Raw genomic sequence first — 21,299 nt, forward strand, 5'->3', positions numbered from 1 at the left:
TCACCAGCATCTTTCTCCTCTGGCTGGATGTGACAGAGCTGCACTGGGGAGACCTATCCCAACAGGTGACAGCTGTGACTTTCCAAGCTGCGTGTGGCCCACCCCAGCCATGCTGCTCCCTGGGCTGCGGGCTGGGCACTCAGGTGAGCCGGGCTGCTGGTCAAATGCCCAGGCGTTCTCCGTCATGGTCCAGAGAGGTTGGTGCCTTTTAAGATGCTTTTGCCTCAGGGGACACACAAAAAACCTGTTACCTGGGTGAGAAGGAGCCAGTGGGGACAGGGGGGTGCACAAGCATCTGTATTAACTCCAATAGGCCGATGTAATGAGGAGATGTTGTCTCATTTACCAGGACGGGGTCTTAGGGTGAAGGGAATCCTGGTCAGGTCATCCTTGTGGCGCAATGGCCCAGGGGATGGAGAAGGGCTAGGGAAGAAGGCGGAGAGGCAGCTGAGAACCTCGGGCAGGGAGGGTGGTTTTCGGGGGATGGGAGGAAAGCCTGGGGTACAGATCTGAAGTCCCACTGCCTGGTTGTTAATCCTCCTCCCCCTTTTATCACTGTGTGGCCTGAGACCAGTGACTCAGTCTCTCTGTGCTCAGAATAAACATCCTTCGCAGGACGGTTCTGCAATTTAAATGAGACGATAAAAGCACCAGACCCTGTTCGGAGCTGGCACGGAGCCAGCGCTTGGTCACCAGTCACCTTACTCGCTTCAGGTTTTTGTCCTTCTGTTTTGTTTTTGTTGTTTTTGGCCGCGCCTGTGGCATGTGGAAGTTCCCGGGCCAGGGATCAAACCCATGTCACAGCAGCTGCAGTGACAACACCAGAGCCTTAACCCACGGTGCCCCAAGCGAACACCAAGTTTTTTTTTTTTCTTCTAAAGTCGTATGTATAGATTGCCTTTTCTGGAGGTTTCTAAAAAGTTGCTATTTTTTGACTGTCGTGTGACATCAAAAATCATGTTTGTGAGACTGTGTCTATGTTTTTTTACGAGAGAGGGAGTTTCTCCCTTCAGATTCTTGGAAACATCAGTTTTCTTCTCCCCCCCGCCCCCCGAGGAACAATGCAAGAAAATTCTGGAAGACTTTGACAGGGGAAATACGGTTTGCTTCTCACTAAGTGACAACTGGTTTCCCTTGATCTCTCTTTTTTAAAAGAAGGAAATGAGTAGATTTCCTCAGTTTCTTCCTCCTGCATGAAGACCTAGGTATAGAAACACTGCTTCCTGGGAAGGGCTCATTCAGGGGAGAAAAATGCAGGTGTGAAATATATTCTAAGCAAAAACCCTTTTAAGGTCACAGCAGCCTGGTCTGTTTTCTGCTCTTTGCTTCTTTGCTGAGAAATCTTAGTCAGAAGGTGTCGGGAATTCGGCCTAACGCAGCGTGTGAGGTCTACACTGGCTCTTCCTCCGGCTTCGTGTGGTCACAGATCATAGCGGTTGCAAAGAGCTCTCGAGGAAAAGGGTAATTTTTCCTGGTGTCCTCCTGACAAGGCCGTGGGGAGGGTCATCGAAGGGACCCACCTTTTCCAGCACGCAAAGCAAAGGGCTGATGTTCCGAGCAACGCCCTGGCCCCCAGCTGTCGGGGCTGGAGTGCGACTAGGGCCTTGGTCCTCTGCCGTCTGTCCTTGGCCACTCCCGGTTGGTTGGTTGGTTGGTTGGTTTCTTTCTTTCTTCCTGGCCACTCCTGGTTCCTTCCTTCCTTTCTCTCTCTCTTTTTCTCTCTTTCTCTCTTTCTTTCTTTCTTTCTTTCTTTCTTTCTTTCTTTCTTTCTTTCTTTCTTTCTTTCTTTCTTTCTTTCTTTCTTTCTTTCTTTCTTTCTTTCTTTCTTCCTTCCTTCCTTCCCTCCCTCCCTCCCTCCCTCCCTCCCTCCTTCCTTCCTTCCTTCCTTCCTTCCTTTCTTTCTTTCTTTCTTTCTTTCTTTCTTCCTTCCTTCCTTCCTTCCTTCCTTTCTTTCTTTCTTTCTTTCTCTTTCCTTCCTTCCTCCCTCCCTCCCTCCCTCTCTCTCTCTTTTTCTTTGTCTTTTTTAAGGCCACACCTGCAGCACATGGAGGTTCCCAGGCTAGGGGGCAAATTGGAGCTGTAGACTCTGGCCTACACCACAGCCATGGTAATGCCGAATCTGAGCCGCATCTGTGACCTACACCATAGCTCATGGCAATGCCAGATCCTTAACCCACTGAGCGAGGCCAGGGATCGAACTTGTGTGCTCACAGATACCAGTCAGATTTGTTTCCACTGAACCACGCAAGGAACTCTCGCTCTTGGTTTCTGAAGCCCCCCATTCCCCTGAGTTGCCTACAGGAGAGAAGAATCAGTCACTCATTGCAGGGGTCACCTCCAAAGGTAAGAAAGGGAGCCAAGCTGTCGAGGGCGGAAGATCCCTTTAGTTTATGAGACGTCACTTGGTCCCTTTAACATCGGGCTGGGGACAAGCGACTCGGGTGATCTGGCATGCTGGTGACGGAGGAGTTGTAAAGGTAGCTCAGAGAGTGCCTGCTCACAGGGGTGACCCCAGGGTCTCTACCCCTGAGTCACCCCCAAACCTTGTACTTGCCGACTGTGATAAGGGATACCTCTTATCTCCCTTCTTAAAGCAGCAAAAGGGGAAAGCGTGATCCCCCCTGATGGGCCTGGACCTCATTTCTAAACAACAAACTCTCTTCTGCTCTCTCCCAGCATCGAGGAGGCATTGAGAATAAAGAATATGAAAAAGAATATACATATTCCTTATATATATACACGTATGTATATTTGTTATATAACCAGATCACCTTGCTGTACACCTGAAACTAACACAAGACAGTAAGTCAACTATACTTCAATTAAAAAAAAAAAAAGAATAAAGACTGACTTTGCAAGCTGGGTGGCTGAGCCCTGCGCAAGACCTGAGAATTGAAAAATCCCTGCGCTGTGCCTGGAAGCTTCCCATCCAGCTGCAAGGGCTCTTTCCCTTTTCTAGCCACTGGAAGGAAACCAGAAAAGTCCAACAAGCAAACTGTCACCATGGGAAAGGCTGAGCAGCAGACAGGGAGTGCTCTCCCAAAGCTTCATTCAATGTGCCCTTGCCCTCCCTGCTGTGCTCATCCGAGTTCATGGATCCTCATGTTATTCCACCCATTTGCTGAACACTTGCTTGGTGCCACATACAGCATCAGAGGAGCTTCTCGAGTCAGCTGGCTCAAACCAGCCAAGTGATCTTGAGCATAAAACCTCATCTGAGAAATACCAGCTCATGAGATTGAGTCCATTAACGACTCGCTCATTCATTCATTTATTCCTCCAGTCGCCAAAGGTTTACTGAGCACCTATTATGTGCCAGGCATTATAACTAAGCACTCTCCATGTATTTTTTTACTTAATTACCATGACAATGCTGAGGCCATCCTTTTAAGTATCCTCACGTTATAGATGAGGAAATGGAGACAAAGACAGTTGAAATAACTCACTCAGGGCCACACAACCAGCGAGTGGTTGAGTCGGGGTTGGAATTCATGCTGCCGCAGTCCTGAGCCTGCCCCGGTGACCAAGACATAACACTCTGTCCCTGATCTGAAGATGCTGACAGCTCAGAGGGGGAGACAGACAGGAAAATGATTAGGAGACACGGAGGCACAGGTTCACAACAGAGATATGACCTAGGGGGGAACCCCAACCCATCTCAGAGCCGGGGGTCAAGAAAACCTTAACAGATAGGGGGATTTTCGAGGTGAGCCTTCAAGGACACATGGGTATTTTCTAGATGAAGGAAGGGAGGGAGGGAGAGGGGAGGTATTTCGAGCAGAGGGAGAAGGGGGTGCAAAGACATAGGAGAGGTCAGGGATGTTTGGGAAACTGTCAGGAGTTCAGCATGGTTGGAATGCGGGAAGGAAAGAGGAGGGAAATGAAGCTAGAAGGATAAGTAGGGGCTTTTATTTTCTCTGGTCACATACGCAGTCTCTGCCCTCCTCTACTTTGGTAACCATGGTGATGAGAGTGGTGATGATGATAATAGATTAGATTTGCACAACACCTAGCAGTTTATGAAACACAATCACACACATTACAGTTTATCATTTGATCCCGTGAAGAAGGCAAGGCAGGGAGTATTTTTATCCCCCTGTTACATAAAAATAGTTTAACTTCCAATTGCTTACATGAATTTGTGCCAGATTTACTCAGCCACCCCAAAAAGCAGTGGTCAAACAATGTTTTGTTTTTCTGTTTTGATTTGCAGTCCAGAAGTCTACTGCTGTTTCTCTTATCCAGTAAGAAAAGCAAAAATCAGTCCAATTCACTAAAAGCTCACCATTACTCTGGCAGAGTTGGTGTTGGGCAAATATCTGTATGCTCCCCTGAATCTCCCAGCCCCCCTTGCAGCAGAGCCAAAATCACCTGGCGAGTTCTGGCCAATGGGCTGGGACTGGAAGTGAGGTGTCATTTTAGGCTAAAGTAATTACTTGCTTTCTCTTAATTGCTCTCCCCCCCAACACAGCAACCTTGGACGTCACGTCTTCTAGATGGCATCCTTTCAAGATGGGAGATGGTGCTCAACTCAAGCTGGACTTTCAAAGCAAGAAACAAAAGTCTTTACTGGGTTAAGCCAACTGCAATTTTAGGTCTTATGTTTACTTGAGCAAAACCTATCCTATCCAACCAACCATAGTTTTCAAAATGTTGACATTTATTCCTTACCTTCTCTCTTTATCTCAGGTTGACACAAGCCTCTTAGAGAATAGAGACAAACAGAAATATTCCAGAAAACACTGCAGAAAACATGCTATTGCTAATCTCATAGGAGGATGGGCTGAGATCATCTCTTTCTTGCTCAAAAGTCTTCAAAGATTTTCTACGCTCCGGCTGACTTTGAATTACCCATCATGGCAGATAACATATTTGATGATCTACTCATCTTTGTATTTCATTTCCCACCAGCATTCCCTCCCCAATTTACTTTCCTGCCTCAGCGAACCACTTAGAATCCCTGAGTGTATTCTTTAAAAACTATTTTTACAGCCCCCTCCTCTGCTACGGGATTGTAATTTTCTTGAAAACAGAGCAGTGGCAATCATTTGGAAAAATAAATAATTTCCAGGAAGAGACTGGAACAAAAAAAAATGAAAGAATGTGCATGGAATTGAATGCCATTGAAAAATGGGTCCATGAGAAACAACCACTGTGCTTGGGACAATTTTAGCCTCCCAAGCAGTTTAGCTGATTTTAGAAATGATGTCATTTAATGGGAGATGTTTTTCTGACCAGGTTTTTAGTCTTGGACAACTTTTATATCTTCACGTAAAATTAAGAAAACAGAAACATTTACAAAGAATTATTTTTACCTGCATTCAACAGAGTTCTATGCTTTACCTGAGAGGCTGAATAAGTGACAGAACCAAAAATAGCGATGTCCACTAAATCAGCAGCATGAGGACTGATTAAAATGATGGCGAACTGTTTAATATTAAAATTGTGCTTTCTGCACAGTAGAACCTGAGTGTTTGCATAGTTATGCGTGGGACAGGGAGATGGTGAAATCCAGGCAATCACCAGGACTGGGGTGTCTGAGTCTTTTCTTCGTTTTTAGAGACAGACGTGAGAGCTGAGAGTCAAGGGTGTGTCCCTCTGCCTGGCATCGCGGGTGAGGGCAGGAGGGCAGGCGAGAAAGTCTGTGTCATATTTACAACACCTAGCACACCAGTTATCACTTCACCCCCAGCTCCATAAGAGAGCACATGCAAGAGAAGGATGCTACACGGATGACCTTACATCTCAGCTAATCTATACCATAAAAGGTAACTAATGGCCACACTTGGGAATTTCGTCGCTTCACGTGGTACCACTCACACTGACAAGGTGAGAACTGCTGCTTCAGGAATCGTGCGGGGATATTGCTTGTTGTTTTTACTTTTAATTAAAGTACAGTTGATTTACCATGTTGTGTCAATTTCTGCTGTACAACAAAGTGATCCAGTCATACATAGATATACACTCCCTCTCTTATGTTATCTGCCATCAGGGTCTATCCCAAGAGACTGGATACAGCTCCCTGTGCTGTACAGTAGCGCCTCCTTGCTCACGGGGATACTATTTGAAAGGCTTGGTCCAATAGAATGAAGATTCACCTCATCAGGTTTGCCGTGGGTGTTTCTTTTCTAAACCATGTTACACTTCAGTCTTTCCTACTCCCTGGAGCACTTTCTGGTAAGGGCTATGCAGTCTTCTCTGTTTCAGGTCACTGCCAGACACAGAGCTGCGAATTTATAAGTGCTCATCATCTATGATGACATGGGATGGGGGAAGGACCCAGGGAATGTCTGGGTAGGCAGCCTTATTTCCTCCATCACTAAGCTCATCATGATGGAACATGTACGGTGTGCCCGACAGAGATGCAGGCACTTGGCATAGAGCAGTAGGAAAAATAGAGAAAGCCTCCGACCAAATAAAGCTCATAATCTAAAGGGTGAAGAAAGAAGAGTCAAGAAATGAGCAAGACGTTTTGGATATGGATACATGTCATGAAGCTAGTAAAAGAGAGTCACGGGGCAGCAGATGGCTAGAGCAAGGAAGAACAGGGTTGCCGAAGGTCTTTTGGAGAAGACATTTGAGAAAGGTCCAGCCAGGTTATGATTTAGGATAAGATTCTCCCAAGTAAGCTGGAAGGAGGAAAGGGTTTGGTGTATTTGACCAAGGCTGGAGTGACCATGGCAGAATGAGAAATGGGGAGAGAGGCAGGGGCCAGATGGTTGCTAAGCCTTACCATCCACTCAGAGACGTTTAGATCTTATTGTCACTGCAAAGAGAAGCCGTTGGAGGGCTCCTCTGGGACATTGCAATCAAGGATTGAATTCTAAAAAGAGCAACCTTTTCCTTTGTCTACCCTTATTACTGACATTTAGGCAATTCTCAAGAGAGATGTTTGTTTCCCTTTTCTCTCAATCATTCTCTCTCTTTCTCTCCTAATCATGATTTGGCACCCAGTTTATAGCAGTTATTGTGCTAGACTTTACAGACACAAGAGTGCCCCAAATTAAATTCCTGCTCTCCTGGGTCTCATAATCTAGTGGAGAGACATAAACAAAGAACATGTTTTTAATGGGTTAGGAAGCATTAAGCTTTAGGAAGGAAAAATGGACCAGCAGGATCCATGCATGTGTGTAGGTGCATGCTGGCTGTTTTTGATTGGGGACAAGGGAGGACTTCTTTAATGGGGTAACTGGAGAAAAGATGGGAAAGAAGAGAACCCTATGAACATCCAGGGGAAAAGCAGTCAAGAAAGAGGGGACAGTACATTCAAAGGCCTGTGGCAGGAAGCCTGCTTCATGCTGAAGGTGGCACTGGAGGGATGCGGGAGGAGACGGGTTGGGGAGGATGTGGGGGTGACAGGAGTCTGGACCATGTAGGACCTCATGGGCCAAGTTCAAGACTTTGGATTTCATTCTGAGATGGAGAAACATTGGAGAGTTTTGAGCAGAGGGGCAGCAAGCAATATTATTCAATTTAAGCTTAAAATGATAAGATAAATTGGCTGCTGGGGAAAGAATAGACTGTGTAGAAACAGAGAAAGCAATTGGATTGGGCTTCACAGGAGTGGTGAAGAGACATCAGATTCAAGACATAGTGTGAAGATGAACCAGCAGGATTTCCCAATAGGATGGGTGGGGGCTATGAGATGAAGGCAGTTAGAGAAAAAGTCAGTGATACTGATCTGAGGGAGTGTGGGAAAGACACAAGGGTCAAAGAGCAAGGGTGGGGGAATCAGGTCATCTCTGAACAAGAGGAACTGGACAAGCCCAATAGACCTCCAAGTGGAAGAGCTGAGTAGGCGGCTGGATGTACGGGGTGGGAGTTGAAGGACAGGATGGCAGTGGGGGCAGGAAAGAGAGATTAAAGAGTTGTCAGGGTAGAGACTGCACTGAAAGGCATGGGGGCTAGATGAGATCTCCTAGGGAAAAGGCGTAAAAAGAGACAGAAGAAAACTCTGCAAGAGTCCTGGGACAAGAGGTTGAGAAAGGGCAGCCAGTGTGGGAGGAAGAGAACCAAGAAAGCATAAATCCAGAGAGAAAGGTTTCAAAAAGCAATATGAGCTATATCAAAGGAAAGGATTACCAGATTCTATTTCCTTCCTTCCCTCCTTTTCTTCCTTCCTTCCCTCCCTCCTTCCTTCCTTCTTCCCTTTCTTCCTCAGTTGGTCTGAGATCCTGCAGGATAGTCTCTGGTCCTCTTCACAGAACTGAAGACTCTCGATTTTCTCCTGAGACCTCCCAGTACATGCAAAGCACAGCGGATAAAGCTATCTCAGTACAAAACAGATAAAATCCTATCGAAGTGTAAAATGCATCCCTTGCACTCTTATTATAATAATAGCAGTGCTGCTACTTTCCTTCCAACTTTTACCCGGGGAGAATTAGAAAGACCCTCCAAATGAAGGTTCGGGATCATCAAAATGTGTACACGATCAGCATAAGTGTCTCATTCTAGATGAATCCATTTCAATTATATATTGAATTCAGCGGAGAGATCCCCCAAGAAGGGTTGTTTTGTATTCATCAGCAAAAGTATTTCTTATAACCTCATGGGTACAGTGATTTGCCAAAACGCATGCAACCCTTTTTATATTAATGCAGACAAACTTGAGCGTTATTAAGTCCACGCTTCTGCCAGCCCCTGCAGTGACAAATAAAGCAGCTAATGAGAAGAAAAGCTGCCCCTACCACCTTATTCCCAAATCCCCAGCCATCTTTACGCAAGAATGCTGTGACAAATGATACTTTTCACCTTTCTAACGTGCCCCTTCTCTGATTATAGATTTAGATGGATAACGTGACTACAGGAGTTAGGACCCGAAACAGATGACTGCCTCTGGCACCCCCAGTATGCAATTCGGGTGAAATTTCCAAGAGCCAAATGAAATAATTGTAACAGGGAAGTCTAACTCTGCAAGTGAATTTATAAAAATTAAAAGGTCTGAGAGGTAATGCTCGTGGACCCATTTGTCACATCTTTTTCCTCATTAAGATTTAATTGCAATGAACTCCGGTAACGGTAAGAAAAGTTACATTCTTATTTCAGACTAGCAGACCGAGAGAAGGTAATATTGGAGCATCCACACTCTACTTGGGGTTGGCCCTGTGCCCCGCTATTTCACAACGGACACAGGTGTAATCACACTAGCAAAATTCGGGATATAAGAAATGCCATGTACCGCTATCAACAAATGCAGTGGCGCTTGGACATTTCAGGAGCATGGGTATCTATGTTGAAAGCCACTGTGAAAACAGCTTCTGAACAAAGTCTAAAGTGTGAGTTGGCCCCCTACCGTGCAAAACTAATTTAAGGGAAATGGGAGAGTCAAAATACTGTCACTGAAAATAATTACCTTATATGGACCACATCATTCATTCATTCATTTGCACTTCAATATATTGTCTAAGAGAGTATTCATATAAAACACACTCTTAAATATGCATAAGGGATGCGGGGGTGTTAGAATACAAGACTCTCCTCATTTGGGTTTTTCTAGGTGGCTAAAGTGTGGAAGACCATTTAACAGCTTGCAAATGGTGCAACAGCTCCAGCTACCAGGGATTCCGGCTCCACTCTGCTTCCTCTCCCATCAGCACTACAAAGTAGAAAAAAAAAGAGAAAAATCCCCAAATGGTCCATGCCAAGGTCACCAAAAACCCCTCTACTAACCCACTGTCTATGCTCTGCACATCTCAGGGGTATCTGACACGGTTGCCCACGCCATCTTTTTTATATGTAATACACTCTCCTTGGGTTTCTAGGTCTTTCTCCTGATTGCCTTCTTCTCTCTCTGATGGCTTCTTCTGGGTCTCCTCTCAGGGTTCTCTTCTCCTGGTTCCCCTACTCTTCTGCCCCAGGTATATTTGTCTCCTTGCTCAAAACCTTCCCAGAGCAAGCTCATCCGCTTTAGTGGGTTCAATAACGCCCACCACAAAGATCTTAGAACCTGCATCTGCAAACTATTTCGAAATGGAGTCTTTGCTGATATAATGAAGTTAACGATCTTGAGATGATCTCACAGTGGATTTATGCTAGATCTTACAATCCAGGGACACATGTTCTTACAAGAAGAGGAGGGGACAGAGACACGCAAGGAGAGGATGGCCCTCAGACGGAGGCAGAGGCTGGTGTGATGCCACCACAGCAAAGCAATGCCTGGGGCCACCAAACGCTGGAAGAAACAAGGCAGGATTCTTCCCGAGAAATTTTACAGGGAGCACGGCTCTGCCAACTCTTTGATGACATGGTTTTGGCTTCTAGAACTTTGAAAGAGTAAATTTCCATCAGTTTAAGTCTTCAAGTTGGTGTAATTTGTTACAGGAACCTTAAAAAATGAAGACATCCACCTGGATGAGACCATAAAGGGCGCTTTAACCTAATGACTTGATCGCACAGCTGCAGCCCAGACCCTCAGCACCTCGGCACCTCGTGCATCTTAGACATCTCTCTTTTAAGATGCACATCCAGCCGAGGGGTCCTGCTGGCTTCTCCTTGATTCTGTTGCTGAAGCTAGAGGCTTGGAACTCACATCCTAATTCAAGAATTGTCTGCACCCCCAAACTGCACCCTAATGATAAAAGCAGCAGAAGATGCATCAGCTAAGGACAGGGACTCTGGAGCCTGAACGCTTGGGCTGGAAGCCTCGTTCAGGGTCTTTGTTCTGACTGTTTCAACGTGGGCGAGTTTTCTACTGTGTTCCTTTTGGTTTCTCATCGGTAACACAGAATAATAACAATACTCGCCCCAATGAGCATGATGGGGATTCAATTAATTGCTATTTGTAAAGTGCTTGGAAGACTGTCCAGCACCAACTTTATCTTTTAAAGACAAGTTTATGTCTATTTAAAATAGATACAACTTTCTTTCTTTTTAAATAAACACAAATTTCACAAACATCTAATGTTTTTGGTTCTCGACCCAAAGTCAAGGTCAGCAGGGCCTCCTCCTCACCCAGGGAAGAAAAAACAGGCGTGAATGGCCCTGAAGAGTAGCTGTGTGCCCACCTGGTCGGGTACCAGAAACTCGGTTTACCGTCTGACGGTGATTTAGCCCGCCTTGCAACAGCTGGTTCCCAGGCTGCTTCTTCCTTTCCCTGAAAGGATCTCTTCTCCCCTCTGCTCTTTCCCATCTTCCCACCTTTGTCCCCGAGCCGGGCTCAGCTTAGGGACAACCTTTCAGACAATCTCCACTGATCCCGAGGGCTGAGATGTAACAATCTGGCTCCGACTCTGTTTCTTCTCCGAAAAACACGAACTGTGTTTTCCTCGTATCTGCACCTCGGACACTTGGAACACAGTCTGTGTGTGGTCACGATGCAGGAACCCCTTTTTCTTTCTTTCTTTCTTTCTTTCTTTTTTTTTTTTTTTTTTTTTTTTAAAGGGCCGTACCTGCAGCATATAGAGGTTCCCGGGCTAGGGGTCCAATTGGAGCTACAGCTGCTGGCCTGTGCCACAGCCACAGCAATACCAGATCTGAGCCACATCTGGGACCTGCACCACAGCTCATGGCAATGCCGGATCCTTAACCCAATGAGCGAGGCCAGGGATCGAACCTGCATCCTCACGGACACTAGTTGGATCGGTTTCTGCTGCACCACGATGGGAACTCCCTGATCTCCTATTTGTTTAGCAGCTTCCACCTTTGAAAAGTAGGGTCTTGGCTACTCAATTATAGCCCTAAAATGCTGTTTCAACAATTAGCTGAAAGCCCTTTGGGAAACGTTAAGAGTCGTTCAGTGTTTAGATTCCTACAAAGCACAACACGCTACCCTTCACAGACAGTACGCAAAGTGCGCCAGCAGCACAGATGTGATGCCATGGAGATTAAGAACAAGGAATAGGATTTCTAGAAGATTAAGGGTGTGGAGAGAGACCCCCAAACCTGTGCTTGGAAGCAAATGAGGAAAACGGAAGCGTGGCATCCTATGTGATGAAGAGATATTAGCGTGTGCAGGCCTTTCTGTGTCCTGCAACAAATTCTATCCCGTTATGACCTAGAACTGAGGCAGGAGCGTGCTGCCCGCCATCCTCCATCCAGCTTGAAGCTGTTTCTAGATACCATGGAGCCAAAGAGAAAACAATTCCCAAAAATATCTTACAGCCAGCCTTAGTGTCTTTTCAAAAAAAATTTTTCTTCCTTCCTTCCTTCCTTCCTTCCTTTCTCTCTCTCTTCCTTCCTTCCTATCTTGCTTCCTTTCTTTTTTCTTCTTTTTCTTTTTCTTCTTTAGGGTCACAGGTGCGTTACATGGACGTTCCCAGGCTAGGGGTCAAATCGAAGCTGCTGCTGCAGGCCTACACCACAGCCACAGCAACTCGGGAGCAGAGCTGTGTCTTCGAACTACACCCCAGCTTGCAGCAATGCCAGATTCTCACCCCACTGAGCAAGGCCAGGGATCAAGACTTATCACCTCATGGATACTAGTCGGATTCATTACTGATGAGCAACAATGGGAACTCCTCAAACATTTTCTAGTCTCATCTAAATGCCTGTCCACAGCTTTTGGGTGAGTTCAGGGGTTTTGTGTTGAAGACAAATTCACAATGGAGGCAAAGCAGGTGTCCCCCACAGGAGAGCATGTGTAACTGTATCAGGCATCTATTTTTTTTTTTTTCCTTGCAGGAAGTTCTTAGGCCAGGGATCAAACCCATGCCATAGAAGCCATAGCTATGAGCCATAGCAGGGACAATATCAGATCCTTAACCTGCTAGGCCACTAGGGAACTCCCAGGCATCTACTCTTAACAAGACCACTTCTGCCTGTCCTTCAGCAATTTTCTGGAGGATGAGCAGGAAAACAGGAAGGGCCTCCCCTCTTTCTCTTAAAGTCCCTGCTGTCTACCAGGATGCACTGCTGATGTCCCCTTTCGAATAAATCCAAAGATCACCCCTGCTGGTACTGCACTGGTCCAAGCCTCGTCATCTTTGGTCTGGCTTGTTGAGATGGTCTCCTGACCGGTCTCCTCTCCCCCCCCTCATTGCCTCTGCCTGGTCTCGACATAGCTGCCCATTTGTCCACTCAGACCAACTCAGACCGTGGCCCTCCTTTCTTGAAGCTCTGCAGTGGCAGCCGGGGTAAAAACTCACCTTCTTTCAAGGGCCTGCCAGGCCCTGGAAGCCCTGCCCCTGGAAAGCATTAGAGAAAAAGTCCCTCCTCCCGCCCTCTGTGCCCTTAAGCTCACATCTGAAACAGGAATTTGGCAGACTCTTGCTGACTCGGTAGTTCCCTTCTAGAACAATCATAGCGTTTGCTGACAGGCAGCAACAAATGAATGGCAGGAGGGCTGACACCAATGGAAAATCCAAATGATGCATGAGTCCAGCCAAATGTCTGGGAGAGTTATCTCGTGGGAGGGATGCTCTTTTTGCTCTTTTCAGAGCTTACCTGCATCCTTAGGACTTTGGTACCCATGGAGGTGATGGGGTCTCTTAAACACCATGGTCTCCTTCGGCATGGGCAAGCTTCAGAGCCAAAGATCTAGCTTCAATTTGCTCCATCATAATTTACTTACCCAAGTTAGTCATGATAATTCCCTAGACCTCACTCTCCCTGCTTGTGAAATGGGAAGGTGATACTAGTTTGGAGGATCATATTCACTCAGTCCTATTTATCTTGGGTTCTTCTGGGACATCACTTTCTGCAGGAAGCCTGCTTAAGCTCCTAACCGACTCCATCTCCCCCTCTTCTGCAGTTTCCTTCTCTACTCCCAACAAATTACCAAGGTGTGTACCATCCCTCTTTTGTTTTGGTCTGCCTTCTCCTCAAGACCATGAGTTCCCGGGTAGCAGGGAGCACGTCTCATGGATCTTTGGATTCTCAGTCAAACTGGCAACGTTTGTTGAGTGAATGACTGAGTGAGCTCTCAGGCATAACGGAAGGTATGTTTCCTATATGAAAATTAGTCAGGGTTTTGTATTTCCAAGACATTTTCCTTTAATACAGCAATATATGGTATCAATGAACTGGAAGAAGAGGAACCACTGTGGTTTCATGGGAGAGGGAAAATAAAAATGAGAAATGATTTCATACTAATAATATTGGTGAAAAACCCCAACACTGACTATTGACAAGGATGGGAGTGATGGGGACTCCCACTTGGTGGGAGAGTGAATTGGTACAATCTTTTCAGAAAATAAGGCTTGAGATGCACACAGCATTTTATCCACCATTTAACTCCTGGGTGGGTATAAGCCCTTGTGAAACTGTGCACAAAATAGTCACAGTAGCACAGTTTGTAACAGCAATAAAATTGGAAGCTAAATAAATGTTCATCAATAGCAAAACAAATATATAAATAGAAGCTCATTCCTACAATGCATCTCTTTACAGCAGCTAAAATAAATAAATTAGAATTATATGTCATTACAAATAAATCTCAAAATCACATTTTTGAGATTAAAGTTGAAAAAGAATGTGTACTGCACAGAACACCATTTACAGGAGTTCCCTGATGGCCTAGTGGTTAAGGATCCAGTGTTGTCATTGCTGTGTGGCATGGGTTCAATCCCTAGCCCGGGAGCTTCCCCATGCCACTGGCTCAAAAAACAAAAACAAAAATAACAACCACAATGAAAAACATAGAATGCCACATATATTAAGTTTAAAAGCAGAAAATAAAGTCATGTATTATTTCTGAACACAAACATGTATAATAAAGCACCACTCATGCAAGTAGCAGTAACCATCAAGTTTGGATGGTGGGGTTGGTAAGAGTACAGTGGAGTTGAGGAGGGGATTTTCTCAACTGTCATGTGGTTATTTCACAAACAAGAAGACTGGAAGAAAGTATGCCAGAAATCTAAAGTTGTGCAGATGCACGATTGTTCATTTTATTCAAACATTTCAGAGCATTTTTAAAAAGCGTTAAGAAAAAAATTAAACTATGGAAAATGCATGTCAGCTAATTATTTTCAAGGCACCCATGAGAGATGGTCTTCTGAAGTTTATTTAGCACATAAACTCCCCTGGACAGGTTCCAACGTGGACTGGCTCCATTCAAGGGCCTGAATGTCTTCGAACCCCACCCCTTCCTTTCCATTCACTTCGGGGAGCTGCCTTCTTCAAGACCTCACCCTTCCCCACTACGGAAGCCCCCTGACCTCCTTCCTGGCCTCTAATCTCAGCCAAGCAGCCAGGGAGTCTCATTAAACCACTAGCTCTCAAGCTTGGCTCCACATCAGAATCGCTTTGGAAGCTTCAAAATAGACCGATGTCGGGATGTACCCACAGAGGTTCTGATTCAATTGGTTTGGGGTAGCCTGGATCTGAAGTTTCAACAGCCCCATTCCCAAGTGATTGCTAGATTATTCAGCAGCATTAAGAGAAATACGGTCCTCCTCTCACCAACATATACACAGAACAGTTGGTATAGAGTTTTACGACAACACTCTGATGCATGAGCAGTTGCTTAGATGATGGTAGACCTACTGAAACATGGCCTACAGGGGCTCTGTCACTTGCCACCAACCACTTTCTGCCTCTCTGTTCCTCTTCTCCCCTACATAACCTCATGTCACTCTGTCTCATTCCACTCCCCAGCTACCAGCCTTCTTTGTTTCTTCTTATGGCGCATTTGTGGCATATGGAAGTTCCCGATTCAGGGGTTGAACTGGAGCTGCAGCTGCAGACCTACACCACAGCCACAGCAACACCAGATCTGAGTTGTGTCTGTGACCTACACCACAGCTTGCAGCAATGTCGGATCCTTAACCCACTGAGCGGGACCAGGGATTGAACCCTCATCCTCATGGATACTAGTCAGGTTCTTAACCTGCTAAGCCAGAGCAGGAACTCTCCATTGGCCTTCTTCCTCTTCCTGCCATGGATTAGGATCGACCCCTGAGTCTATAAAGCTCTTCCTCTGCTCCCCCCAAGTAAAACCAACACATGCTTAGAACTCAATCCAAGCATCACCTTCTCAGGGAAGTCCTTTGAGGTCTCTCCTAGATAGATGAGTTTACTATACTCACTCATAAAATTACGTTCCTTGGAAAAAGGTAGGATTTACGTTTGCTATATTACATTTGCTACAAGAGTCTATGAATGCCCAGCCACAGTAAGTTCTCAGTATATTTTGGTCATTTCTGCTAAGCTTGGTGAGAGCAGCAACACATCTTCATTTTTATAATCCTCAGGCTTTGGAATATAGTGGGAATCAGATCAAAGTTAATGACTTCTCCTTTGACTTCATCTAATCATCAGCATTTTAAGTGTATCAAACATATTTTTCTCTATCATAAAACCATAGACAATGAAGACTGTTTATCCGCATAGTCATTGCCATAGCTAGAAACTGCCCAAAGCCACTGGGAAATTAATAAGGAAATAATAGTTTTCAGAGGGATGAAAGACCTCTAATAAGAAAAAACCTAAGTGAACATATGTAGTTAAAAGCTGAAGCAGCTACATGTAAATATAGTTATAGAAAACATGGCTATAACTACTTTTATTTAAATGGCGCGGTCTCCTTGCCAATATTATTAGTTATACTTAATAAAGTCAGCCTACCAAATATTTTTGAGAAAGAAGAAACAACATAAGAACATTACTTAGACTCAAATTTGGGGGGATGCAGTCTAGAGTTTTCTAGAAAACGCCATGTCCAGAAAACCAAAGCTAACATTTATTACATTTATTTTTTTAAAAGTAACTCTGTGTTAATATTACCATATCCAGAGATTATTCCAGAGAGTCATATTAAAACCATGGCAAGACTTCCTTTCCATAAAGAATTTACAGAATTTTCATAAGCAGACAAATCTCCCTCAGGATTCCAGGCATTGGCTTCTATGTGTAGCTCTGAACATTAGAATATTTTTGTATTAAAAACCTACATGTCATGTTGCAAGAGGCTCTTTGGGTGCCTGTACCAATTTCAAAGCACAGTGTTATTAAAAACATTTAAAAACATCTGTTCAGAGATTCTAAAATAGCAGAACAAAAGATAAGAAGGCAGCTGCATTACTTTAGATCCGACCCTGAACACCAAATATCTCCTTAAGGAGAGACACCCACAGATTCCCTAAAGGCCCCAAGCACAGGAATATTCTTTTGCAAGCTCTCCAGATTCTTCTTAGAATTTATGGAAGCTCGGACAAGGAATCCCAGTGAGTAACAAAATGGACCAAACGCTCAATTAATGCAATTATCCAAGAGCTGACACTCTTGCAGTGCTACGGCTGGGCCCCAGTCTCTCTTTTTCCTCGCCCTTCTTTCTTCCCCGGCTTCATCCTTCACAATGATCTTCAAGGTTTTAATTACCGGGTAGTCAGCTATTCGGAAAGCTCACAGCTTATATCTACTCACCCTTTGACAATCAACAGGTCTCAAATGCCTTCAAACCCAATGTATCCAAAAAACGAGGATCCGAACAGAAACCCAAATCAGTGTCTCCCCACACTCAATACACCCTACATAAAATTTCCTTCCAGTCCCTACTCAATGAAGGGGGCCAGCATCCAGCCTGTTCTACAAGCTGAAAACTAGAGAGAGAGGTGATACCTTCTTCTCCATCACACTTCTTATCCCATCTCATCACCAACATGTGCTCACTTTTCTCAGATCTTTCAGGTGCACCATTTCTCGAAGTGATCTTTCTTTCAACAGCTTCTCACTGATTTAGGATAAAGTTTTTAACACTACAGGGGTCCAGCTCATGTCTCCAGCCTCAGGATGAACCATGCTCCCCATCTCATTGTCTGGGTTCCGGTCACATTGACACCTTCTTTTAGTCCCTTAAACATACATGAGCTCCCTGCCCTCCCAGGGCTTTGATTCACTTGGGGAGAATTTTCCGCCCATCCCCTGCCAACTCCCTTCAATGTCTAACCTCCATGACTTTTACTTTTTTCCTTGCAACATGTGCCATTCTTTTCGAGAACTTACTGTGATTGTAACATTTCTAAGTTTTTGTTTTTTGCTTTTCTATTTTGGCTGCCCATGGTGTCTGGAGTTCTCAGGTCATAGATCAGATTGGAGCCATAGTTGTGACCTATGCTGTAGCTGTGGCAATGCCGAATCCTTTAATCCACTGTGCTGGGCTGGGCACTGAACCTGCATCCTGGCAGTGCAGAGATACCATAGATCCTATGGCACCACAGTGGGAATTCTGGTGTTTATAAGTTTTATTCATTCATTGTGTATAAATCCCATATGTTAAACTGTTTTGAAGTCGGGGCCAACTCAATAGACCAATTATTTAGAACGAATTAAAAAATTCATCAGGAAGCCCTGCTTAAAAAAAAAAAAAAAAAAAAAAAAGCCCTAAGCCCAGATGGTTTCACAGAGGAATTAGGCCAAGGTGGCCTCATAGGGGACTTTTATAAAACTTTTAAAGACAAATAACTTCAATGCCACCCAAATTATTCTGGAAAAAGGATAAAAAGAGAAATATTACCAAAACATTTATGAGGCCAGGATACCAGTAAGACTCAGCACTGACAAAAACATCATAAAAAAGAAAATTTCAGCTGAATTTTTTAAGAATGATGCAGAAATTGCAAATAAATAAGAGCACAGGGAATCTGTGACACAATGAAAGGAGGACACATACTGAACAAGTGGGATTTGTTCCAAGAATGAAATGATGATTTTTTTATTAAGAAATCTAGCAAGATGAAACTTTGCATAGTGCTTATACACAAATAATCTGTCTGGGTCCAGTCTCAGCTCTGCCACTTACAGGTTGTTTGACCTTGTTCAACTTAATTAACCTCTGTGAATGTGAGTTTTCTTAACTTTAGAGTGAAAAGAATAATAATACTGCATTCTAGACTGGGTAAGGGTTAAATGAGTTGATATATGTAATGAACTTAGAATACTGCCTTTTTTTTTTTTTTAATGACTGCACCCGTGGCATATGGAATTCTCAGGGATTGATTCTGAGCTGCTGTGACATATGCTGCAGCTGCAAGTGGCTATGCCAAATCCTTTAACCCACTGCACCGAGCCAGGGATCAAACCCATATCTCTGCAGTGACCCAAGCCACTGCAGTCAGATTTAGAATACTGCTTTAGACAGCAATTGCAACCAATAAACACCAATTATTTTTATTAATATATCTAATGATAACAGTAAAAAGACAAAAATAATACCCTCTCCTTGGACACTGTGAATACTTTGGAAAAAAGTCAATATCCGTTTTTCTTTAAATAGCTCTTAATAAAATAAAAATAGATAGATAGGAATTCCCATCATGGCTCAGTGGTTAACGAATCTGACTAGCATCCATGAGGATGCAGGTTTGATCCTTGCTCAGTGGGTTAAGGATCCGGCATTGTGGTGAGCTGTGGTGTAGGTCACAGACACAGCTTGGATCCTGTGTTGCTGTGGCCTAGGCCACCAGCTACACCTGTGATTTGACCCCTAGCCTGGGAACCTGCATTTCCCATGGATGTGGTCCTAAAAAGACAAAAAAAAAAAGAAGAATAGATAGATATTACCTTAACATGAGAACTACGTCTATCTCAAAATCATAAGCCATCTATCCTGCTTAATGGAAAAAATCTAGAGCATTCCCATGAAAGCCAGAAACAAGATAAGGATGTTAATTACCCTATTATTTAACACTTTTCTGATAGTACTAGTCAATACAATTTTTTTAAAAAGAAAGAAAGAAAATACAAATATTGGAAAAGACTTTGTAAAATCATCACTGTTTGCAAATGATAAAACTTAGCTGGAACACCCAAGAGGATAAACTAAAAAAAAAAAAAAAAAAACCTAAAAAAAAAAGCTATTGTAATTATTAAGAAGATTCTTTATGATGCCTGGGAATAAAATTAATAGATGGAAATCAATAACTTATATAATGCAGCTAAACCAATTAAACTACAAAATGGGAAAAAGTCCATATGTGTGATAATGAACCAAAAACAGATAATGCAGGCGCAAAGTTATCTAGAAGTGGAAGTGTGTACTTTTCTATATCTGCATACAAAATGCACATACACATGCACATACAACACACACCTACAGAGGAAAAACTTCAAAACCTTGCCAAGGGACACCAAAGGGACCTTAATATTGAAAAGGCTGTCTAATTAATGATAGAAAGACCAAAGATCACAAAGATAGCAATTCCTCCCATGTTAATTACTAAACTTAATAGAATTCTAGTAGAATACCAGTAAATTCACTTTTAAATTAGATAATTTAATTCTGAGGTGTAGATGAAAAAATAAAGACCTAAGAATTCTACAAAGAAGAATAATGGTACAATTTTAATTCTACTAGATGCTAAAGTATATTATAAAGCAACAGTAATTTTTAAAGTGTGGTATTGGATAAAGAATATAAAGATGAATTAACAGAACAGAAACTGGAGTCCAGGAATGGATTCAAATTGTTAAAGGAAAGTTGAATATGCTAAATTGATCTTCCAAATTGGTGGGAAAAATATACGTTAATGAACAAAGGGTATTCGGAAAACTGAGTAATTAAATAGGTTCCTCATATTTTATATCCCCCAAATCCCATGTGGATTAATTATTTAAACTAAAAAAGTCCACCAAACTTTAAAACTGGTATTAAAAAGCATAGGATATATCTTTATTATTACTAGCTCAAAAAGGGCTAATATTAATTAAATATTAAAACACAAGACAGAAGATATAGGGGAAATATCACTTCATTTAACACATTGAAAACACACACACACAAAAGAAATCAAGGGTAAAAAACAACCTTATAGAAAGTTAAACAAAACCCCCCAAACTTGTAATGTCATTTCAATTATATCACAACAAAATGTGTGCTTCTTTAAGATATAAGAAACGAACAGCCAGAAGAAAAATGAGTAAATTATATGAACAAATAATTCACAAGAAAGGAAATACGAATGACTCTCAAGTACATGAGAAGATAATAAATCTTTCTTGTAATAAGAGAAATGCATATTACAATGAAAATGAGATATAATTTTTCACCTATAATATTGGAAAATAGAAAAATCTCATAACCTTTAGTTGTCGAAAAGTGTGGAAAGTAGTCATTTTATGTGCTGCTGGGGAAACAAACTTGAGACACCCTCTGTGTGGAACAGCTTGATGACCCTTACCAGAATTACAACGTATGTGTCTCTGGACCTGGGAATTTTACTCCCAGGAATTGCTCCTACAATTGAGTCTTTTAGTTGCTCCTGTGTAAAATCAAATATGAGAAGGTATTTGCACATCATTGTTCATGATAGAAAAAGATTAGGAGCAAGGTAAATGTCTGTGGATAATGCACTGGTGAAACAGCTTCTATCTCTAGAGTGATATATACCTCTTAGGATGTATCTCTGCTGCTTGTGTGAAGAATG

The 21,299-nt window shown here is 43.3% G+C and overlaps 1 protein-coding gene across 27 annotated transcripts in view; it reads right to left on the reverse strand.

Moving 5' to 3' along the window:
* LDB2 (LIM domain binding 2) overlaps nt 1-21,299 on the reverse strand; it is a 397,713-nt gene that overhangs the window by 36,746 nt on the left and 339,668 nt on the right. The window contains exon 6 of one of the 27 annotated variants that reach the window (XM_084971617.1): nt 1,895-9,595. The exons of the other annotated variants lie outside the window; for them this stretch is intronic. Coding sequence (XP_084827743.1) covers nt 9,590-9,595 — 6 coding nt within the window. The 3' untranslated portion in view covers nt 1,895-9,589. Of the gene's footprint in view, nt 1-1,894; nt 9,596-21,299 lie in introns of those variants that run through there. 27 annotated transcript variants of the gene reach the window in all.

The sequence above is a fragment of the Sus scrofa genome, chromosome 8 (assembly GCF_054392235.1).
Source record: "Sus scrofa isolate SSC_HxYL_T2T_F1_AM1 chromosome 8, Sscrofa_HxYL_maternal_Yorkshire_Landrace_v2.0, whole genome shotgun sequence".
NCBI lineage: Eukaryota > Metazoa > Chordata > Mammalia > Artiodactyla > Suidae > Sus > Sus scrofa.